At 41.0% G+C, this 21,324-nt stretch overlaps 1 protein-coding gene across 10 annotated transcripts in view; it reads left to right on the plus strand.

The window, feature by feature from the left end:
• Positions 1–313: 313 nt before the first annotated feature.
• The window catches only part of LOC144070864 (CUGBP Elav-like family member 2), a 30,577-nt gene continuing 9,566 nt past the window's right edge, over positions 314–21,324 (plus strand). For 2 of the 10 annotated variants that reach the window (XM_077595338.1, XM_077595339.1), the window contains exons 1-5: positions 314–527; positions 13,915–14,105; positions 18,386–18,468; positions 19,831–19,879; positions 20,532–20,666. In XM_077595338.1, coding sequence (XP_077451464.1) covers positions 430–527; positions 13,915–14,105; positions 18,386–18,468; positions 19,831–19,879; positions 20,532–20,666 — 556 coding nt within the window. In that variant the 5' untranslated portion in view covers positions 314–429. Of the gene's footprint in view, positions 528–3,906; positions 4,288–4,334; positions 4,443–11,640; positions 11,975–13,914; positions 14,106–18,385; positions 18,469–19,830; positions 19,880–20,531; positions 20,667–21,324 lie in introns of those variants that run through there. The other 8 variants (XM_077595345.1, XM_077595346.1, XM_077595340.1 and 5 more) reach the window with 8 other exon arrangements.

Here is a 21,324-nt window from a genome sequence, read left to right on the forward strand (position 1 = left end):
ATTTCATTGCCTTGTTTCATGTTTCTCTTATTTTTACTCCCTCTTGAAACACACTCAAATTCACCAGAGCCCATTAAAACCAAATAATAATTTTTATTTAAAAAATAATTTAGCAGATTGGATTTTTTGATGCTGCTTCTGACGTAAAGTGTGTCTCTTTAACTCTCACAATTTCAAATTTTGGCTCTTGGTGTCCAACTTGTTCGCCACCGCTGCTTTAGTGTCTCGATGCATTTGTGCACCGCGACCTGTCTGTCACAGGAGATTACTGTAGTTCAACCACGCCACAGCGAGGGTCTGATGGGCGGGGCACGTCCACACTCGGATGCACTCCGGTGAGGAGAGAGCCGTCCTGGCAGCCAGGCAGACAGATAATAAAAACGGAGAGGAGAGCATCCATCTCGGCTTGGCCCGGCTGGATCTTGGATCATGTTGGAGCACTCATCCGAGCTGGCCCTGGTGCAGAGTCTCTACGCCAACAGCATGCGCTGCCCCCCTGCCGTAAGGAGCGATGACATGACCATCAGGTACGTTTGACCATGCCCCCCTTGCTTGGACACTTCACTCACTGGTTGAAAGATCCGGCTAGCTTTGTTTTGTTTGGCCCTGGTACTCATCCACCCTGATGTTACAGGGTTTTTTCATCATTTTGTGGAGGTTTAATGTTCATGAATACTTGATTTGAATGTCCTTCCTTGTTGTTTGGATTTGAGAAGCATGGATGGAGTGGACATGGATTGCACTTTTCTACAATGGAGGATGTTAGATCTCATTTAGAGGAAAATCGGATATAGACAGAGGCACACAGATAGATTTTGATCGCAAAAATGCAGTCCAACGAACCACACTGTGATGAAAACTATCATTGTGTGTGTGTGCTTTGTGAATCATTTTCCAACTGGAAGCCCCCCCCCACACACGCCCACTCCCTCCTATAACAAATGAAGTTGCCTCCCTCCATTTTGAGAGCTCTTCATGCAGGCTCCGGCGCCATTCTGCAAACGTTGACTTCAGAAGTCGACGATCTGAAAAAGTGTCCCTTCAAAGTTGGAGTTGACTATTTTTTGGGCATTTTCTTTTTAAAATGGAGGACCCCAAAAAACACGAGATGTAAACAATAAAAAAACATGGTACATTTGGTGGGATTATGGAGGGATTACAGTAGTAATCATTGGAGATTAAGGAAGAGGAGGTTGCAGCGTTTGAAGGCATCTCATCTGGAATCCACGGCAACAAAGTTGCATTCTTTTGGGCTTCAAGTACTAATAGTTTCCTGTCCAAATTTGACATACAGCGGCAGTTTGGTGACTAGGGAACATTTTTTTTAAAGAGAGGCTTTGAGCCGTTTAACGTTACTCACACTTGGAACGTAAATATAAAACAAAGAGAATTACAATTTATGAATAAAAAAAGACTTAGTCTTCAGTTTCAGACAAAAAGTCCAACGGAACAAGGCAATTTCACTTAAAATTGCCTGATGGAGTAAGAGTGATCTCTTTGGATTTGTGCTCTCATTCCACATTCTCTTGTTGAAATGTTGGCTACCTTATTGCAAGGGACTGCCAACTATTTGCAAATATGTAAATAATTCAAGACTATTATGTTCGTGGGCTTTTTTAAAAACTCTAAAACCTCTTAAATTAGTAAAGATAAACACTCCTAACATATGTTATATATATATATATATATATATATATATATATATATATATATACATATATATATATATATATATATATATATATATATATATATATATATATATATATATATATATATATATATATATATATATGTAATCTGCTTGTTAGGAGCGTTTATCTTCACTTATTTAAGAAGTTTTAGAGTTAAAAAAAGCCCAGGAAAATAATAGTCTTGAATTATTTGCATATGAGCAAATAGTTGGCAGTCCCTTGCAATAAGGTAGCCAACATTTCAACAAGAGAATGTGCAATGAAGACATCATAAATCCAATTTAGAGTATTCAATCAGCCTGCCATGCATGTTTTGGGGATGTGGGAGGAAACCGGAGTACCCGGAAAAAACCCGCGCACGCCTAGGGATATCATGCAAAATACACAGACCCTCGACCCCAGAATTGTAAGGCTGACGCGGTAACCACTCGAACCGCCTGAAATGATATTGAATTATTTAATTACTCTGTAAGTACAATTTTCAAATAAACATCCAAGTCTTTGGGTGGCCACGTGTTTACATGACTTCATTTTGAACCACAGGCACCACTGCTTGCTATAAGTAAAGAATTCCATATTGTCCCGAGGGTTGAGTTAACGTGAATAGATGCATGTTTGCGCATCTTGTTGCATCCCCCACCTCCTGATTTCATAAAAGTATTTTCTCCAGCGCGCTTTCCTCTACCTTTTTATAGCTACCCCTTGAGGTCCATGCGAATGCATGTCACCAAGTAGGCTGCATGTATTGAGGGGAAAATAGGTCGTGCGGCGCATTATGCACACAAACCTGATTTCGTTGCTGTTTAATGGAGCGCATTTGGCACCGATGCCTTGAAATTACCAGGGATAGAAGGATTAAATACCCTTCTTTATATATGCATATATTGCACATGTGTGGGTAATACATTCGGACTGCGCATCAACTGCATCAACGCACACTTTTCAATTTTTTTTTTACCGCTTGTATTAGTATTGAGAAATAATTGCCCTGAAAGTAAAGGGTAACAAAAGGAGGTCAGCCATCCCTCCCCCAGGGAAGTAATAGCGCCACACAAAGGGATGGTAATGACTTTTGAACCTCTAAAACGGCAGTTTAATCATCTGAAATATTAGATAGAATTAGGTAAATTCATTTGAAGAAGTATATGATTGCATTAATCTATCAGAGAAAAATCGGACTTGGAGAAATAACTGGAAACTGAAGATAACTATGATGTATGGACTTATGTAAACTGTTTACTGCAGCTGTATATTTATATCTATGATAGCAAGTTTTTTTCACCCCGATTGGTCAGAATTCACATTATATAAGCCACAGATTGACAAAGAGAAAAAGAAAATTACAACCAAGGCTAAACTACAGCATCTTGTGGAGTCATATTCTGATGATATTTTCGCTATTTGCTGCGGGCCTATAAAAGCCGGGCAGTGGCACGCAGGTGCCCCACGTGCCATACTTTGGACTATTATAGTATATATACGTATATACAACTTTCACAAATCAACTCAAAGTAAAATTGTTACTGGAAAGTGATTTAGAATAATACCCCATGCCTGAAAGTAAAAATAATCATTGAATTGAATGCTTTTATCATCATTATACAAGTATAATGAGATTTAAAATGTCACCACAAAGTGCACAAATAACAACAAACAAATAAATATAATCAGTAAATAATAACAATGAATCATATATAAATTATAAATAAATGTATTATTCATTGTTATTATTTACTGACTATGTATTTGTTTGATGTTGTTATTTGTGCGGGCGCGTCGGCCTCACAGCTCCGGGGTCCTGGGTTCAAATCCAGGTCCGTTCACCTGTGTGGAATTTGCATGTTATCCTGCGTGGGTTTCCTCCGGGTACTCCGGTTTCCTCCCACATTTCTAAAACATGCATGGTAGGCTGATTGGACACTCTAAATTGCCCAGAGGTATGAGTGTGAGCGTGAATGGTTGTTTGTCTACTTGTGCCCTCCGATTGGCTGCCCACCAATTCAGGGAGTCAGCTGGGACAGGCTCCAGCACCCCCTGCGATCCTCGTGAGGATAAAGCGGTTTAGAAAATGAGAAAATGGGTTTATAATAATATAAATTGAAGACCAGTTCCTAGATCCATTACTTTGGTGCAGTAACTAAGTAAATGTATTCCGTTACTTCCCACTGCTGACCACGCCTCTTTATTACTGCAGCTCCCCCCCTCCTCTCTCTCTTCCTCGGCTCCACGAATTCGTTGAATTGTAGTAGAGAGCGAGCGAGGCGGAAGCCGTGTTATCTTCGCATGCATTCGGACGAACGAAGTAGAAGAAGAAAACGAAGAGAAGAAGAAAAAGAAGAAGAAGACGCCCTCTACTCCCCTTCGTCGTGTGCCCGTCTCTTGGTAGTCCGCACCTGTTCTTACCCGTCGTATCCTCGTGCGAGTGTGTGGACATTCTCCCCACGCTTGCATTGTTAGATTAGACGGCTGTTTTTTTTTTATTTTTTTATTATTTTTTTTTTTTTTTATAAAATCAAATTATGACTTCGACATCGTATAATCTGGATTACCTACCGTTGTCTGATAATCGTTTAATGACCCCATCCGATACAATGTAAGTAACCGCAACACTTGTCGTTTTTGTCTTTGTGTGTTTTGAAGTTATGTTTCGAAGATGATGATGATGATGATGAAACCTTTCCGTTGGTAGCTTGTAGCCTATTAGCCAGACAGGAGGAGCTAATTGCTAACCGACTGAAAAAGAAACCGGTGAGTCGCACATCGACGTTATCATACGAACGCATGGCAGTTTCTGTTGTTGAAATGTCTCGGAACGCGATAGCTCGGGCTTTTAAGATAAAGTGGGCAAAAGACACAAAATGGAGTACATAGCTGTTTTTGTAGTTAGCTTAGCAATATTAGCGGGAACGCGGTCGCCGTGTACTCGACTGACATGTGCCTTTCTTTCCGTCACATTTCTGAGTAAAAGGCAAAGATAAATCGTTATAAGTGACCCAAACTCTTGTAGTTTTTGTCAAAAGTCCAAGAAGTTGCTCATGTAAACGTCGACGCCTCTTACGCCAGTGCAAACGGCACAATCACAATGACAACAGTTGAAAGCTATGGTGTACGGTAGAGTAGTTCATCTTTTTTCGTATTAAACGAGCTTTTTTTTTTCTATTTTTAAAATTTATATTGCCTGGCATTTAACTACTCCGAAAGCCATTGTTCCGCCCATGTCAGGGTTGTCTTACCTAACCAACACACACGTGGTTTGTTCCATTATTATTGAGCCTTTAATGGAAATCTTGTGACTAGAACCCATGTAAACAACAGACTGGGAAGACCATTTTCTCCTTCCGCACGAAAACAGGCCTCGCCCAGTGACAGGATGGTTTAAAAGGGGCCATTTGTTGGCAGAAACGAAGATCAGGTCATGTGTTTGTGATTGTGTGGAACTTGAACAAGCTCTTCCATCATTAGTGTGAATTCCCGAAAAAGACTTATCTAGACTCTATCAATTTTCTCTTGAAGGGCTGCTGGTGTCCATTCAATGCTGAGTTACAATTCAGAAAACAACAACAACCCACCTCATCATCTTCTGGGGGATTTAGACTACATTGGGCACCCTCTTAGCTCAAGATTTATGTGATTGTTTTGTGATTGTTGACAGGAGTTACTCTCAGGGCTCAAAAGTGATCCCTTGACGACCATAGAGCTGCAATGTGTCACTAAGCCAAACGTCAAAGCGATCACTATCTTCCTCTTGGACAGGGCATTGATATTCCCGGACATCTGTGGCGTTGGCTGTCAGGCCTCGTTTGATACTAATACACGCCCAACTCATCACCACGGTGGTAGAATGGCGTGAACACAATCTGTTTGGGGAAGACACAAGACAGCTGATTTGCTGGGATTTTCAAACAGACGTAGTCATTAAAAAATATGAAAATGTGAATAATGTGCTCTAGGCGTGCATACTTGGCATTCTGTCATCTACTTGCTATAAAGTCATGTTTGAGAATAGTTTCTCTATGCGCAAAGCAAACAAAGACTTATGAGACACTTTAAAATGTGATGACAAAGATAGGACAGGCTGTACTGCTTTTATCTTCTTTTTCTTCATGTAGTACATTAAATTGACAACCATCAAAGAGACAAATAACGTAACGTGTTGGGTACTATTGATTTAGGGACGACCTACTAGCATGGGCCCAAATTCAGACTTAAAAAAACTGATTAAAAGAGGGAGATCCATCCTACACATTGTAAAATGTAATTGAATTACATTTAAAATAACCAAAGGTGAGCAATGCAGTATTTTTTTGTTTATAGTAAGCACTGAGCGCAATAAAAGTGACCTTTAAGTTTGTATGCAGATCAGGAAGGAAAATTATACTTAGCATGGCAAACACCACAGTGTAATTGATATTGGGTTTGCTGACTTTTATCAGAAGCAATGGCAGTTGTTTTAATTCGTCTTTATAAGACACTCATTCTTGAAGGTGCCAGATGCCCAATACATTTTTGGCTGGGTTGACAGCATGCTGTCGCTGGTCTCAAAGAATCAGTCCAAGAAAATGAGTTAAATAGTATATTAAAGAAAAAAAATGTAGCTTTTCTGTTTTGATTCATTTTTATTGTATGAATTTTTTGTTGATCACTATATTCATTTAGCTATCAAAATAGAATAAATATTTCAAAATGCAATGAAGCTTAGTAAATAAGCAAACATAATACAGACGTGCCCCTACTTACGAACATTCAACTTACGAACAACGGTACATACGAACATGTCTGCAAATTGCGTTTAAGTCGAAAAATGTTCGTAAGTCCAATTTTGTATTTTTTTCCCCGAGTAGTGCTTCTTTCCGCCGCTAATACCGACGCCTGGCGCTGTGAGCGCTCAGCTCACCCAGCATCTACCTTCTTCGTTGCAATGCGGAAGTGCATGAACGTATCTCCAGTGGGCAAAGAACCTTTTTCATTTGTATCATTAAATATCTCGTGCATCCATTATTGAATATGGTTGGTAAAAAGCAAAAGTCTTCTATTGAGGGAGTTGCAAGGAAGAGGCAAGCCATTTCATTTGAAACGAGTGGGAATAATAACGAAGCTTGATGTGCGTGAGAGTGGTGAGCGTTTCACGTGCATACAACTTGTCAGTACCATTTATAAACAGAAAGATCGAGCAGCAGGACCCAAATATTGAACGTTGCACAAAGTTTGCAAATCAATTGAATGATGCCATACAGTGCTACCGCATCATTTATGATGAAAAAAAGAAGAAAACTGTGCAATCGTCGTTAGATCGCTTCTTTCGGCCAGTTTCTAATACATAAATCTCTCTCTCTCTCTATATACAGTACTGTACATATTCTCTCCATTTTATTAAATGTTTTTTTTCAGTACAAACCAATGCGTGTTACTTATACAAGCCTTAAACATACAAATGCACTTGTATAAACCTTCAATATACTTATATAGGCCTTAAACATAAATTATAATACAAAATATAGCACTGAATCAACTTACAAACAAATTCAACTTATGAACAATCGCTCGGAACCTAACTCGTTCGTAAGTAGGGGAGCGTCTGTAATTGCGACCTGGCAACCACATTGACTTTTTAATTTGGATTATGTACGACACACTTACAAAATGTTAATATTATGGCCTATTCGTGAGATAAAATGTGATGTCCACCATGCATATGTTTTTTATTTTATTTTTTAAATGACCAAAAATAGTCCCTCTCTATAAAGGGTGAAGTAGAAATAATTATTCACTTCACAGGCACTTGGTGTTGCTCATTATAAAAACCTCTTAAATGCCTATCGATGCGAATTAGTGACATTCCTCCAACTCAAAGCCACCTCAATGTATTTTTTAATCATAAATGCTTGTTTTTGCTAATTGGCATCATACATAGTTGTATATATATATATTTTATAATTTATTATTTCAATCTATTTTAATACATTCTCAACTAACCATTTGAAAGCAAACACAAAGGTAAACATTTCAAACTTTGGTGCCAAGGGGTTAAAAAACACCACATTTCACTTAAAATACTGCATTCTAAAAATACTGCCAATTTTGACAGCGTTTCAAAATCTGAACCTTAATCTATTTTTAGAGGCATATTTTTCCTGAAAACCCATCTTGAATGTGTACCACTTGAGGTAATCTTCACTCTTCAATAAGACTACCTGATATTTTGAATGTACAAGCACACCCCGTTTTAAAATTGTAACTTTAATTCGGTGTGCTCCTGTCCGTCACTCCGACGACAAGATAGCCATTGTGCAAATAATTTGGTGGCAAGATTCACAAACAAAAGATAATGCTGGGAAGCGTTACATAAGACAAGAGTGCGCACACTTCACACACTGGCAGAAACCTACTGTTCCTATCCGGTTTTAAGAATAATGACGATGTGTCTAAATGTTAAAACCTCTCTGTTTAAATAAGGGTCCATCTTTCCAGCGAGTGACTCGGAAACGAGCACTCTTTCTCTGTAGATTGATGCTTTTGTGGAGCAGTTAGCTCGTGTGTGCGCAGCAATGCAGACTATATTTAGTGCCTGCTATTCATTTAGTGTCCTAGTTGTCGTCGGCGCAGTGTTTTGTCTCCCATCCAACATTCCTCCGACACACAAATAAGACAATTGGGAGTCCATGGCTGTTAAGGGAAGGTGTAATTGCCCCCTTTTTTTCCTGCTCTGTTGAAATTGATTCGAGATGCTGCCCATGGATAGTTTTACCTCTGGCTCACCCTGGCTTTGCTTGAGCATCATCATCTGCGACCCCCAGGGACCCCCAGGTGCCATTACGGAGTTAATGGCGCAGGCGTTGTCATCCTCACATGCTGCCAGCCTGTTAGCATATGGGCCAATGAAAGTCTTGATTGAGCGCGTCTGTGCTCACACGGGGGACAGGCAACAATGAAATCAGGCCGCGCGAAGATGAATGGCAGTTACTGCCGGCATGGAAAATCAGGGGAAGTGGACCGCAGGTTTTTTTTGCACAGCAGTTATTGCACAACTGAAGTGGTGCAGAATGCTTCTCATTAGCTACTTGGATTATCGAGGAGGAGCTCTTCAGGTTCTGCTCGCCAAGCTTTCAGCATTTTTTTTCCTAATTAAATATGGTGAATTTTAGAATGGCTTGTTAAGTTACTTGGGTAATCGCTAGCAAGCAGATGTTTTGATTGACCGATCTTCTTCATTTTCTCTATCCCTCTGTAGTCGTCATCCTGTCAAATTGAAAGCCGAATGTTTGTGTATGTCCAGAAGGTCGCCACAGCCTCAGTCTACCAAGCAAAATCGTCTTCTACTGTAAGAGTAGGAAACGGCATGGGTTTCCAATCTTGCCCCCACTACAGCTGCCTGATAATCAATATTTTAATTACAGCAAGTAGTTGGTTGCTGCAAGCTCTGACAAACACTTAAGTAAAGGCGAACTGGTGTGGGGGAATTCTAAATGCTTGTACTTCAGCACAGTGGTAGGTAAGGCTCAAGTGGGTCTCTGCAACTAATGATTGTTATAATGTGCAGTTTGTTGATTCACATTTTAGATTAACCGATGGTTTGGATGAAAGTTTTAAAATCTGTCCTTTACATTTTCTACTTCAGAAATTGTTTGAGGGTTCACTTGGGTTGGCTTGGCAGGGTGTTTTTTTTCTTCCTTCAAATTAATGTCCTCACTTGCATGCAAAAACAGCTATGAGACAATCATACAATATCAGGAGCTAGATGAATCCTAGATGTCACTCGTCTTTTTATTTTAAAGATGTAGAATTTTACCTGTGTCGCAAATACCATACCTAGTCTGAGTACATTAGGTGCTTGGAAGGACAGAGTGAAATGGCGTAGAATTGACTCACGTTTTTGATGTAAAGTTCTTGAAATGTGTCACGTAACATGCGGCTATTTGAGTTACATTAGCTTGTAGTAGGAGGTTTTAACACGTCTTGGAGACGGGCTGACCACATGGGTCCACTGATCTGTCGCACTTGGAGGGAAACAAGTGGCAACTTATAACTATGCCTTTTCTTGCTACTGTCTTAATGAAATTTCCCGAATACGGGATGAGTAAAGTTATCCAATCCAATGTTGTTTCTACCCAACGCTTGTCTGTAAAAGTGCATGTGCCACCAAATTGCAGTTAGGTCACTGTTGTATGAAGTTCCTATGGTGAAAGCAATCACCCGTACTATGAAGCTGATGTGCTATAACGGGCCTCGTGGAGGTGTCGCTAACATGCTTACCCGGTCAGAGCACAGCAGCAGGATAGACACATGGCACAGATAAATCACCTGGTTTTACTGTCGGTTTGGCAGGAAGCGGGCCACTGTGGGTTTGCGTCAGCTGCTAGAGGGCATCACCGCTTTCTGGCGCGTCAGCAAAACACTTGATTGCCGCTGTGGTTGGTTTCTTAAGCAGAAATTTGGGTAAAGGTGACAGGAAAAATAACTTGTTCTCTCAGTCATAATGTTAGTGCTTTTGAAGTGCTGATCTGTGATCTTCGCCTTTAAAAGAAATCTTGACATTTTTGGCCCAATGGGTGGTTTGAGTTGTAACAAGATCACCGTAATGTCCTGAACGTTTTGTTCCTTGCGTGATGAGGGTGTTAAAGGGCTCAAATTTAGCTTTAATTATTATTATTTTTGTCTGTCACAAACTTGGACATGCCTTATTAAGGACACTCTGAAGCTAAGTATCATATTGCCAATTACATTTTTATAGTCATCAATCAGGATCAGGGAGAAACGATTTTGGTAATATCTAATTATTTTTCATTTGAATAAATATTGATATTTTGCCAATAGTGGGCCAAAAAAAAAGTATTCTATCAGCCACCGTTTTTTTTTCTAAGTTCTTTCACTTCTAAAGATGAGGCCCAATGGTATGTGAAAGTAGGTAAATGGGTACTTGTGTAAAATGTATTGGACATTTCCTATTTGCCAGCAAAGCAAACCTGTGCGCTCTATCAGTCCAATTCTTATATTTTCCCTCACATCTGATTCGATTCAAATTTATATTCACTGAATACAACATGTGTGCCATAAACTAGATGCATGACTTGATCTTGAACTTTAGCATGTAATAGTTCATGCCTTGTTTTAAATGCATAATTCAATATCAACTATTCTTCCCCCCACAGCCTGCGGGTAAGTGCTTCACACTTGAACACATGCATATTTGTATGGATTTTCAAATGAAGTTACAAATTAGGATTGTGTGCTCAAAATAAGTACTCGTTTGCTTTTATTTTTGAGGCTTATATGGCAGAAATTCCCAGTTGACTGCATGTTACGGGACAACATAACTGCAGCCTGCGAGCAAATGTATGTGGAGCCGTTTTAAGATCAGGCGAATTACTTTATTTATACGTTTTGACAATTGTGTTATTATATTTTTGGGGCCTGAGAAATGTAATGTGTGGCGTAGGATGTGTAAACACTCTGAAAGGTGTGAGTTGAGAACCCTGTTGTGGAGTCACCAATAACTATGAGTAGATAGCTGTTACCCCCCAAGACAAATCCTATTTGTGTTTCTAACGTATTTGGCCAAAGATGATGATTGCGGTTAACTGGAGACTCAATCTAATAATCTCAAGGATCATAAAACAATTTTCTGAAAATATTTGCCTCAACATTTGGTTCAATGTTTTATCTGTCTAAACCAGCTAATAAGATCTATTTTTTGGATAACCCCAAATTATTGTTTTTATGATACTTTTTAAAAATTAACAAAATGCTGTCAAAATGGCATAAGTACACTTTTGGAAAAAGGCAAACGAAGAAATGGTACGGACGCCCACCAGTATCTGAGCAGACGTTAGTCCTCCATGTATTCTGAGAGTCCCCCTGTGTCAGCCCATTGTGCTTCTAGCCGAGTGGTGAATAGTGTTCGGCAGCATCGGGAACAATATGTGATTGTTCCCCTGCTGTGCCAAAGAAGCTGCGGGTTACTCCCTGTACCATCCCCAGTTCGCTTGAGGAGGAGGAAATGTGGCGCAAAGTGCTGCGAAGCAACCATTCGTGGAGCTTTGAAAGCTTTGCGGTGCCTACTTAGTAGGGGAGGAGGCAAGGCCACACGGTTCCTAAGTCACTCGGCTATGTTGACAGCGGTGTGGGAATAAGAGCTTTCATAGCCAAGCGTGGATTCGGATTTCTGGAGGCGAGCGAGCGGAAGTCCTATTTGTTAGCATGTCGTTTAAATCCCTCAAGGAGTTTGGCGTTTCAGCTGAACGTCTGGGCTCCATTTGTAAGAGATTGATGGCTCGTGTACAAAGGTCTGTGTGCAAAATGGCTATTTTGTTCTCGCTTGAAAAATGTAACAAGTTCACAAATGTAACACTGGGAACACGGTCTTCATCTTTCTGTGGTTTCATTAATGTTGTTTAATACTTATGTTTTAGAAGTGGAACATAAGGGTGAGGATACTTTAATTTCTGGCTTCAATTCCTGATAGCTGCTAGGTTTGGAAAGATGTTGTTTGGTTTCCTTCACGCCAAAGCTGAGGTTGTTGGGATTCTGTCATCACGTCATTGTCCCATCAAGAAAATTGGTTCAATTTGCTAACTATTCTCCATCTTCTGAATCGCTAACATCGCTGAGTAGAAAAGCCCTGCAATGGGGAAGCCATTTGGATAACTGCTGAAATTGGAAAACCGACCGTGGCTAATAAGATCATTTCCACTGGAAGAGAAAATAAAAGTTAAATGTTCACAGTCAAACGTATTTATTGCTGTCTGACTTTGACATTTTCAAGATTAGAAGAATATTGGGCTGTATTATATACTGTTGACCAGGAAATTTGTTGAATTTACCACTCGTGCAGTAATCAGCAGGAGAATATTGAGGAGTTTCCTCTTGTTGTACAAACCATGACAAGCAGAAAAATCATTTTGTTGCTTATTTTTCACAACTGAAAAACTGTTTTGCACGATCAGAATTGTGGATCTCTTGGAGTAACTTTGTCATTGGCACGGACTCTGTATTGTGAATTCAGAGCACCTGATAGTGACGTGTCCATGACAAGCTGATGCTGCCTGTAAAATTAGTCTTTTTATAGACTTCTTCGTTTCCAAAAAGTGGGTCATGGATAACAAAGCCAATGTCATGCTCTATTAAAGGAAATGCTTGAATCAAGTAAGGAGTAGTTGCCTTTTGTCTATATTCATTATAAATAGATGGTATCCATTATTATGTGGCAAAGGATTTTTTTTTCTCCTGAAAAGGCTTCATGTAATAAATGTAAAGATATTTTTCATGTGATTAAAGGTTGAACCAATTACTCAATTAATACTATGATTCATCCTTTATAGCTTGATGTCTTCTAACAACAAATATTTTTTTGGCAGCTTTTCAATATACTGACTTCTAACTTTAGGTGTTAGTACAAACTATTTTAGACTCCATCTCATCATTTCATCAAGTAATTGGATATATCACTCAAGACAGATGTTTCACATGAACTGAAAGTCTAGGCTGGTCTATGCCTTGATTCAATTGCATATAACACAAAATTTAACAGCGCTATTCACCAACCTATCACTATCACACATTATCAACAGTGGAGTACAAGAATTATATTTTAATGAGAGATGCACCATCCTGAAAATCGTGGGGCAAACCGGAGAATGAGAGACGAGGCCAAAAAACAAGTACCAAAATTCGTTATACACAATTCTTTGGATGAATCACTTTGTTAACTCTGCCAAATGTGTCCAACTGTACGCTCAATGGTTGCTTTTGATCCACTGGGTTTAGGGTTTATTTATCCAAGCTAAAAACATTCCCTTACATGTTTTCAGCATGACGGAGGCTTAAATGAGAGGATTTGGACTATGCTTTTAGGTAAACAACATCTCAAACAAATGTGGTTAGAGAAACATTAGAAAACATTAGAGAAGTCCATTGTGAATTAATCGATATTTTGTCGGTGTTCTGTTGGGAAAATGCTTGTACAATGCAGTCTGGTTAAAAAAATGAATGGCTGTTGTCTGGACTCCCTTGAATTAAAACATTTGGTCACATCTTCATCCGTTGCTTCCAAATCCCATGATAACAATTATAAAGGTGGATTCCAATGGTTAACTTAACGGTGGGCTTCAAAGTTCAAACATTTGCCAATAACCATTATATTGACAACAATATTTACATGACAATTTCACAATCCAAGTAGAGTGAGATAATTCGTTTAAAAGCTCTGCATTTTTTTTCTCCCCAGCAACGGCATGAAAATGAATGGGTCAACGGAACACTTGGATCACCCAGACCCAGACTCCATCAAGATGTTTGTGGGACAGATCCCTCGCTCCTGGTCAGAAACGGAACTCAAGGAGCTTTTTGAACCTTTCGGAGCTGTGCACCAGATCAACATCCTTCGCGACCGCACCCAAACCCCCCCTCAGAGCAAAGGTAGAATCCATGTTTGTGCAAAACTTGATGAAATCCGACAGTGTCTTGAATGTGTCTCTATGCGTGAAAAACCGTGAACCGATCCTTGCCATCTATCACCCACAGTCACAATTCAGCAACACCCCCCCCCCCCCGCCCCCCGCCCCCCCAGGGAGTGAGCAACATAACATTGCTTGTCTGTTCTTGCAGCAAAGCCATATTTGTGCTTCCACATGACTGCATTCAGTAGTCTTCAAACCCATTTCCATAAGCCGCATTAGAGGAAGATCTGCTCTTTACTTTTTACACAACTCCTGGTTTTAAAAGCTGTATCGAATGAAAAGCAAGGTTATTTATTGCACGTGTACTCTTTCTTTGTGTGGCTTCATTTTGCAATGTGGAAAGAAAGGGTACTTCAAACAAGTGATGCAGTTCAGTCCATTGGAGTCTGATTAGAAATGTTGAACTCTGTTTAAGATTAAGAGGAAAATAGTTCATGCTCCCCCATTGGCCTTCTCGAGTAGAATTGGTGGTTTGCCTAGAATATTCTTCAAAAATACAGTAAGTTTTGATAGTATTACACGTTTTATCTGAAAAAAAAATCAGGTTATTTATGAGCCGGATTGGGATATAATGTCTGATGCCTAAATTTATTTAGTTTCACGCTGTCTGCTCCCAATATTTTGAGACACTGGAAAAACACTGGTCTTTTCTCGTCTGTCTCCTCAGCTGCAATGAATCCAAGCACTACCTCCATCCTGGTAAAATTTTTTTCATGTGTTGTTGAGAGTTTATTCATTGCACTCTGTCTGATTTTTTTGAAATTCCCCTTTGAGGACCGTTTTTGGTACCCATGCAACTATTGAATGAAAAGGCAATGTATGCTTTCTGATGGGCTGTAAAATGCTGCAGAAAGCATTGCCTCCTAAGTAACTGCTGGTGGAAGAAGTCAAGACGTTACTTGTGGCATTACAACATCACCAAAGTTTACATTCACTTGACACTGGGGTGATGTCAGCTCGGAGGCAATTATCCTCACCTGAGTGGTCATGGTAGTCAGACTGGGTTAGGGGTGACTTTTCCATGTCTAAATTGTGACCGCTGACTTAACAGTGTCTGGCTGTATTGCGGAGTAGCAATGGCGTGCCCTGAATAGCTTGTCTGGGTTAGTCCACATCAGGGGATGCTCGACTGAGAAGACAGACTATATTAAAACAATATGTTTGATTATTCCTTAAGTGAACACTTGACGCTTGTTCGCACCTGGCATCACAGTGCATCTCAAGGGAGCACTTGTGATCCAATTTTAATTTCCAGGCAAGCAAACGTGCTTTGTTGTAATTTAGGAAAACTGCCTACATTCATTCCATTTTGACAAAATGCTTTCGTTCCTGCTATACCAAGATAAAATTCTGGTAAGAGGCCTTAGTATGTCATTGAGGCTGTCCCATCTGTAAAAAGTGCTTTGAGACCTCGTAAAATAGAAGCAGTCAAATCAGTGTTTGTGCATAAAGGGCAGTGTTGCACTACACCCCCCCCCTCTCTATATCCTGTCCCCATATGATGGTGGGAGTTCAAAGCTCCCTTTTTTTAAGTCAAGCCCCCCTGCCCCGTTGCTCCGATTTCCCTGCTTCCTCCTCTTGGTTCTGTGTGCCGTTTCAGCTGCGAGTCCCTATTGACATGTTAATATATTCTAATAGCTAATCTGACCCAATCAGCTGTCTGTGAGAGGTGAATATCCTGCCATTTTAAACCAGAAACCACACACACACACACACCTCCTTTCCCTTCGAGTTCCCAGCGATCGCTGATTCTCGTCCACGGGCCCCAGTGAGAGAAGCCCGGTTGTTGTGGCGTTACAGGCTCATGTTTATTTGCAGAACAGATACCACTTTTCCTCATAGTAATCTTTCATTCTTTTGTGTGATATATAAACCACGTCTGTTTTTGGTTCCTTACTCTCCTCTGCCATGGGTCTTTTATATGACCATCATCAATATTTTTCATTTTAGTAGACAAACGCGGGTCATAAAATAATCATCTAATAGGTCCTGCAAGGAGCAGACGAGACGTAGCCGAATGTCGGCGCGAGTGCCTCTCAAAGCGTATTTTGGGCAGCACGACCCCCCGCGGCCCAAGAGCTCCACCAGCAATGGCATACTACACACTATGTAGGTCAGAGACTCTGCAGTGTTCCACTTCCCCATCCCAGTGAAACTGACAGGCTGGAACGCCACCGGCGGTCTGCTGGGACGGAAGGATGAGAGGCTTTTTCTCCCTTCTACCACCACCCTTTTCTTGCTTTTTCCTTCCGCCCCTCCCCCTCACCATCACCATTTCTTTCTTTCACCCCCCCGACACCGACGATACCGCCCTGCATTATGTGTTGGCGCTGTCTTGACCTGTGGGTTTCTACTGACAGCCATCAAACCCCACCCTCCATGGACATGATGATGGTCATGTCACACAAGCAGCCTCCAACCCTCCAGTGACATCTAAGAATATCCTGTCACATGTTGGTAACATGTGATGTGCATGAGAAATGTATTCTTCATTCCTTGGAGTTCTTTTTAGTGGTAGAATTAGATTTGCGAGGTGTTGGATACTTTTTGCCCATAAAGAATTTGCTAGATTTAATGGAATTTAAGATTGGCAATCATGAATGCATTACAAATTGGACTGGAAGTCTAGAGTATCTGAATTACATCAAAACAGTCATTGGTATGAGCCCATCCGATCTGGACTCTCCCTGAAATTAACAGAGCACTCTGAAGCAGGATCCACCAATGTGGTCTCCATGGCACTAGGTAGACCTCAAGGACCATGTTTTTAACCCGTCAGCATGTTTGGAAAATTAACTCACCAATGATGGGACATTGTGAATTTTTAGTAAGTTGTAGAAGTGTTCATTTTAAAAATCAACACTGGCAGTATGTAGAAGAAAATGTTCCAAGTGTTCAATTTCTTAACTTCATATGACCTGGTGTCCACATGTGTGGACACCACATTTTTGGTTCTCAAAGACAACAATATTAAATTTTGGACTACAGGGGCCTGGCGTCCACTTATGATGTGGACATCATTTTTCTTAGCTTGGAGCTCGCTTGCGTCAGGACGTCACGGCTCCATTGCGTCATGACGCAACGGCGCCATTTTGTCGTGACGTCATCGTGTCACAGCGCCGTCAACTTGCAATTTTTTGCATGTCGTTTTTATGTGCACATAAGCTGTACCCTCGATTCAGTCATCATTTTTTTGTCCGACAGAAGCGGCTTATATGAGAGTATATACAGTACATGTAAAAAAGATAATTCTTTGTTTTCACATTCATCAGGTCCCAATTAGCCTAAATATTAAAGAGAAAATAAAAATGCATGCCTTGCAAGAGTTTGAGTCTTAGAAGGTTAAAGGGACTCCAGATATTTTGCATCACATCTTATACTGTGTTGGTATGAAGTATATTCACAGCATGATTGTAAATGACTTGAATTTTGCACTGACGATTGATACAAAGTAAATCGTGAATCGAAATTGCGTCATCGGCAAAAATCGCAATAAAAGTTTGTACATTTTTTCCTAATTGTGTCTTTAAATTCCACCATGAAGTTTGTGGGTCAGAAAATGAATGAGCACGAAACACAGGTTTAGTACCAAGCCGCAGGATGTCTGTTCTTCAATTGAGAACTACCTCATAAATGTTATGTGCAGCCCTGTGTGTTTTTGTAATAAACACGTACATCCTCTATTCAAGTGTTAGATATCTAAACTTGTCAGATTTCTAATGTGTTGGCTTGAAATTTAAGTGACAAGAAGAGACTACATGCCTCACCAATCCGAGGCTTCAACTCAAAAGCTGTTCATCTGAACAGGATCACTGTTTAGCACCGAATTAAATCATATTACCGTGATGGACATGTGAGAAATAATGACTCATTGCCCATAATATCCACAACCACATTCACTTTTTTGGTCCATTTTGGCAAGACTAATTGAAAATGGAGGGAAAACAATAATTATTTGAAAGTTATAATTAACCACAAAAATGTTTAATTCACAACAAAGATCAATTTGGTGTGGTTCGGTTTTATTTTCCTAACTTATTGACCAGTTGGATTCCATTTGATGAAGCTTAACATTCATAGCAACGACAGAGTGAACCTTCAGTTTTGTACTTTGTTGGTTTATAGCAATTAATTCCCTGAAAAGGTTCCAACCTGAGCAAGATTCAGGGTTTTTGTTCATTCAAATGTTGATTCTATTCACCTGTTTCTAAATAGTTCTTTATCTCTCTTTCTGTGCAGGATGCTGTTTTGTAACTTTTTATACAAGAAAAGCTGCACTGGATGCCCAGAATGCCCTACACAACATAAAAACTTTAAGTGGGGTGAGTACGCGCTATTTAGAGCATAGAGGTACGTAGCTATGACCCCTTAATTGTGAGCTTGGCTTACTTAAAAACTGAAGCGTGCCTCTTGAAACGCTCCGGTATCATTTTAAAATTGGCTTGACCAAAGACGGTTTTTTTTCCAAGCACGGCAGAGCCCCATTCACCTTCAAGTGGAACAAATTATTCATGCCATGCACTCTTGAATCTTTGATGCACATTTTTATTGCGAGTCTTCAGAAGTAGCCGTTACATCTGGTGATTACAGCCAAATGCGCAGATGTAGCATCGTGCGGCTACTATTCTCTATTCGAAACAACTACTCGGGCAGTTCATTTAATCGGCATAAAACAACCACGCTTGTCAATGAAATCAATGTCCTAGTCTACTGGAGAAAAGCAGCGCTGTCCTCCAGGTTACTTATGAATATCGACGGCTGCTGATAAATAGCCCACCTCTACACACAGTCTGCCAAAAAAAGCATGGTGTAACAGCTTCACTAGCACATGATGGAGGTGACTTCAGTTGGGTTGGAAGTGACAGTAAAAAAAAGCAGCAGCATTAGAGCTCAATCCAGATTTCACTCCCTCCTTGGGCTGTGATGCTTGCCAACAGCCATACCGAGCGGGCCATCTGTCTATACTTCTCTTTAGCGCTTGTCAAAAACAAAACAAAAAAACAACCCCCCCAATACATAAAAGCTACTGGGCCTTCCTGTTGGTGTTATTTGTTCTTTGGCGCCACACGGCAAGTAAAATGTGCTTTAAAATATTGATTGAGATGTACGAGGACAAATAAAAGAAGACAATGTTTTTGTCTCGTTTAAAGCTGTAGTGAAGAAATGTCAAATCCTTGAACGCTTGTTCTGCCGACAGCCCACCCGCCTACTCGCATTATGAAGAGTGAAATGTTCCAGGATTAATATTGTGCAGCCCGAGCTCGACGCAGCCTGGCCTATTTATAATGTGCGGCGACGGCACACGAAGACGTCTAATGAGATGCATTATCCCCACCCAACAACGTCTTACTGGTAAATCTTGCTATATGCGTCTCAAGCTGCTTGCTGGTGAACAGCTAGTCAAGATGCAGATGAAACGGGAGCGATCGATGGCAATAAAATGACACGGCAGAGAACTTGATCCCTCACTATTAACTGAATCACTACTGAAAGTGGCGGCGAGGGAGGGTCGGGTTTGTTTGGCACAGCAGGGAAGGCAGCAAGAAGCGCGGGGAGACGCTCGGAGGCGTGCAAAGAGAAATTTGAGATAACGAGCCCGAGCGCCTACGTGGTTCAGGGATAATTGTGGGCGCTTTCACTTGGACCAATTAAATCATCTCTCCTCCCTTTTTATTCCTCCACAGATGCATCATCCTATCCAGATGAAACCCGCTGACAGTGAGAAAACAAGCGGTAAGTGTTTGTTTTTTTGGGGAAGGTATATATTTTTCCTTTTTAAGATGTCTGGATAAATTGAAGGTTGTCGTATTAAGCAATAGCAGTGCTGGATAATTTTGACATAGCGGTGAGGGCTTGCTACTGCTACAAACTGAATTTCCCAAATACGGGAGGATAAAGGTTAATCTAATCTAATATAATATTTGCCCACCTTTATTATGAGCAATATGGCCCAAAATGTGACGTCCACTTAGGTGGATGCCAGGTCGCAGTTATAACAACCATTTTATTAAGATGGTTGAATTAAAAAGGTTGTCGATGAGGTAATCACGGTGCGTGATCATTTCTGAGTAGCGGTGAGGGCTAGAAGAATGAAAGGCTTTGAAAAGGCACCAAGTGAGCCAGGTATGTGAGCTGGTAGGTGGATTGGGGGGCAAAAATGGATGACACATAGTCATCTTTTGCCTGGAGGAGTAGACATGGAGGAAAACAATGCTCGCAAGTTGTAGTGATTTGTTCTGGCGCTGAGAGTTGGAGGTTGAGAACATGGCAATGTGACAAGGTGGTGCTGCAAACAAGAGAGATAAAAAAGGAGCAGTTTCTTCCTTAGCGCCATAATTGTTGAAGTGAGGAGCTTTCATTTTTTTAATCTTGTTTCTCTCTGCAGCGGTAGAGGACAGAAAACTCTTCATTGGAATGGTTTCAAAGAAATACGGCGAGAACGAGGTCAGGATGATGTTCTCGTCATTCGGCCAGCTGGAGGAGTGCAGAATCTTGCGCGGACCGGACGGCCAGAGCAGAGGTAAGTGCCTACCCTCACGCACCCTCAATAGGCCCTCTCCAGTCGAGCACTTTTCAATTGGCATGACACTCATGGGCGGGTCCCCGCGCAGTTCGGCGAAGGACGGCCGCGCTGTGCCATCCGGCCTGGTACAATGGGCCTCGTCGCCTTGGCAACTGCCTTCTGCCTGCGTCAAGCAGGCTCAGCTGGCAGACGCCTCGGCTCGTCTCTCCTAACGCCTCCGTCGCATGCTCGAGGGCTGGAATTAGCCCGCCGTCACATCTCCACGAGGCTTTCTGCCGCATCAAAAGCTCATCAGAGCCGTGCGCGGAAACCTTTAAAGCAGGCGCCGCATATCTCGTCTTTTATAAGCCGGCAGGCGACTGATGTCAAACGGGCCCTTAATACCTCTCCTTTATCAAAATATTTGCCCCCTCAATAGGTATTGTAAATGAGTGTGTATCTGTGTGTGCGTGTTTGTGTGTGTGTGTGTGTGCGTGCGTGCGTGTGTATTATCAGTGTTTTCACCACACAGTTCAACCTCTCTGGGTGGCAGTTTTGGAATCTGTCGAATCACTGTGCTCATGTGTTACTGTTCTGTTGTCTTCTTTTCTCAGTGTGCTAACCAGTGAGGGTGGTTCTGTGTGCATTCTCTGTTACTGTAATGTGTTTTTGGGGG

Source organism: Stigmatopora argus, chromosome 3 (assembly GCF_051989625.1).
Source record: "Stigmatopora argus isolate UIUO_Sarg chromosome 3, RoL_Sarg_1.0, whole genome shotgun sequence".
NCBI lineage: Eukaryota > Metazoa > Chordata > Actinopteri > Syngnathiformes > Syngnathidae > Stigmatopora > Stigmatopora argus.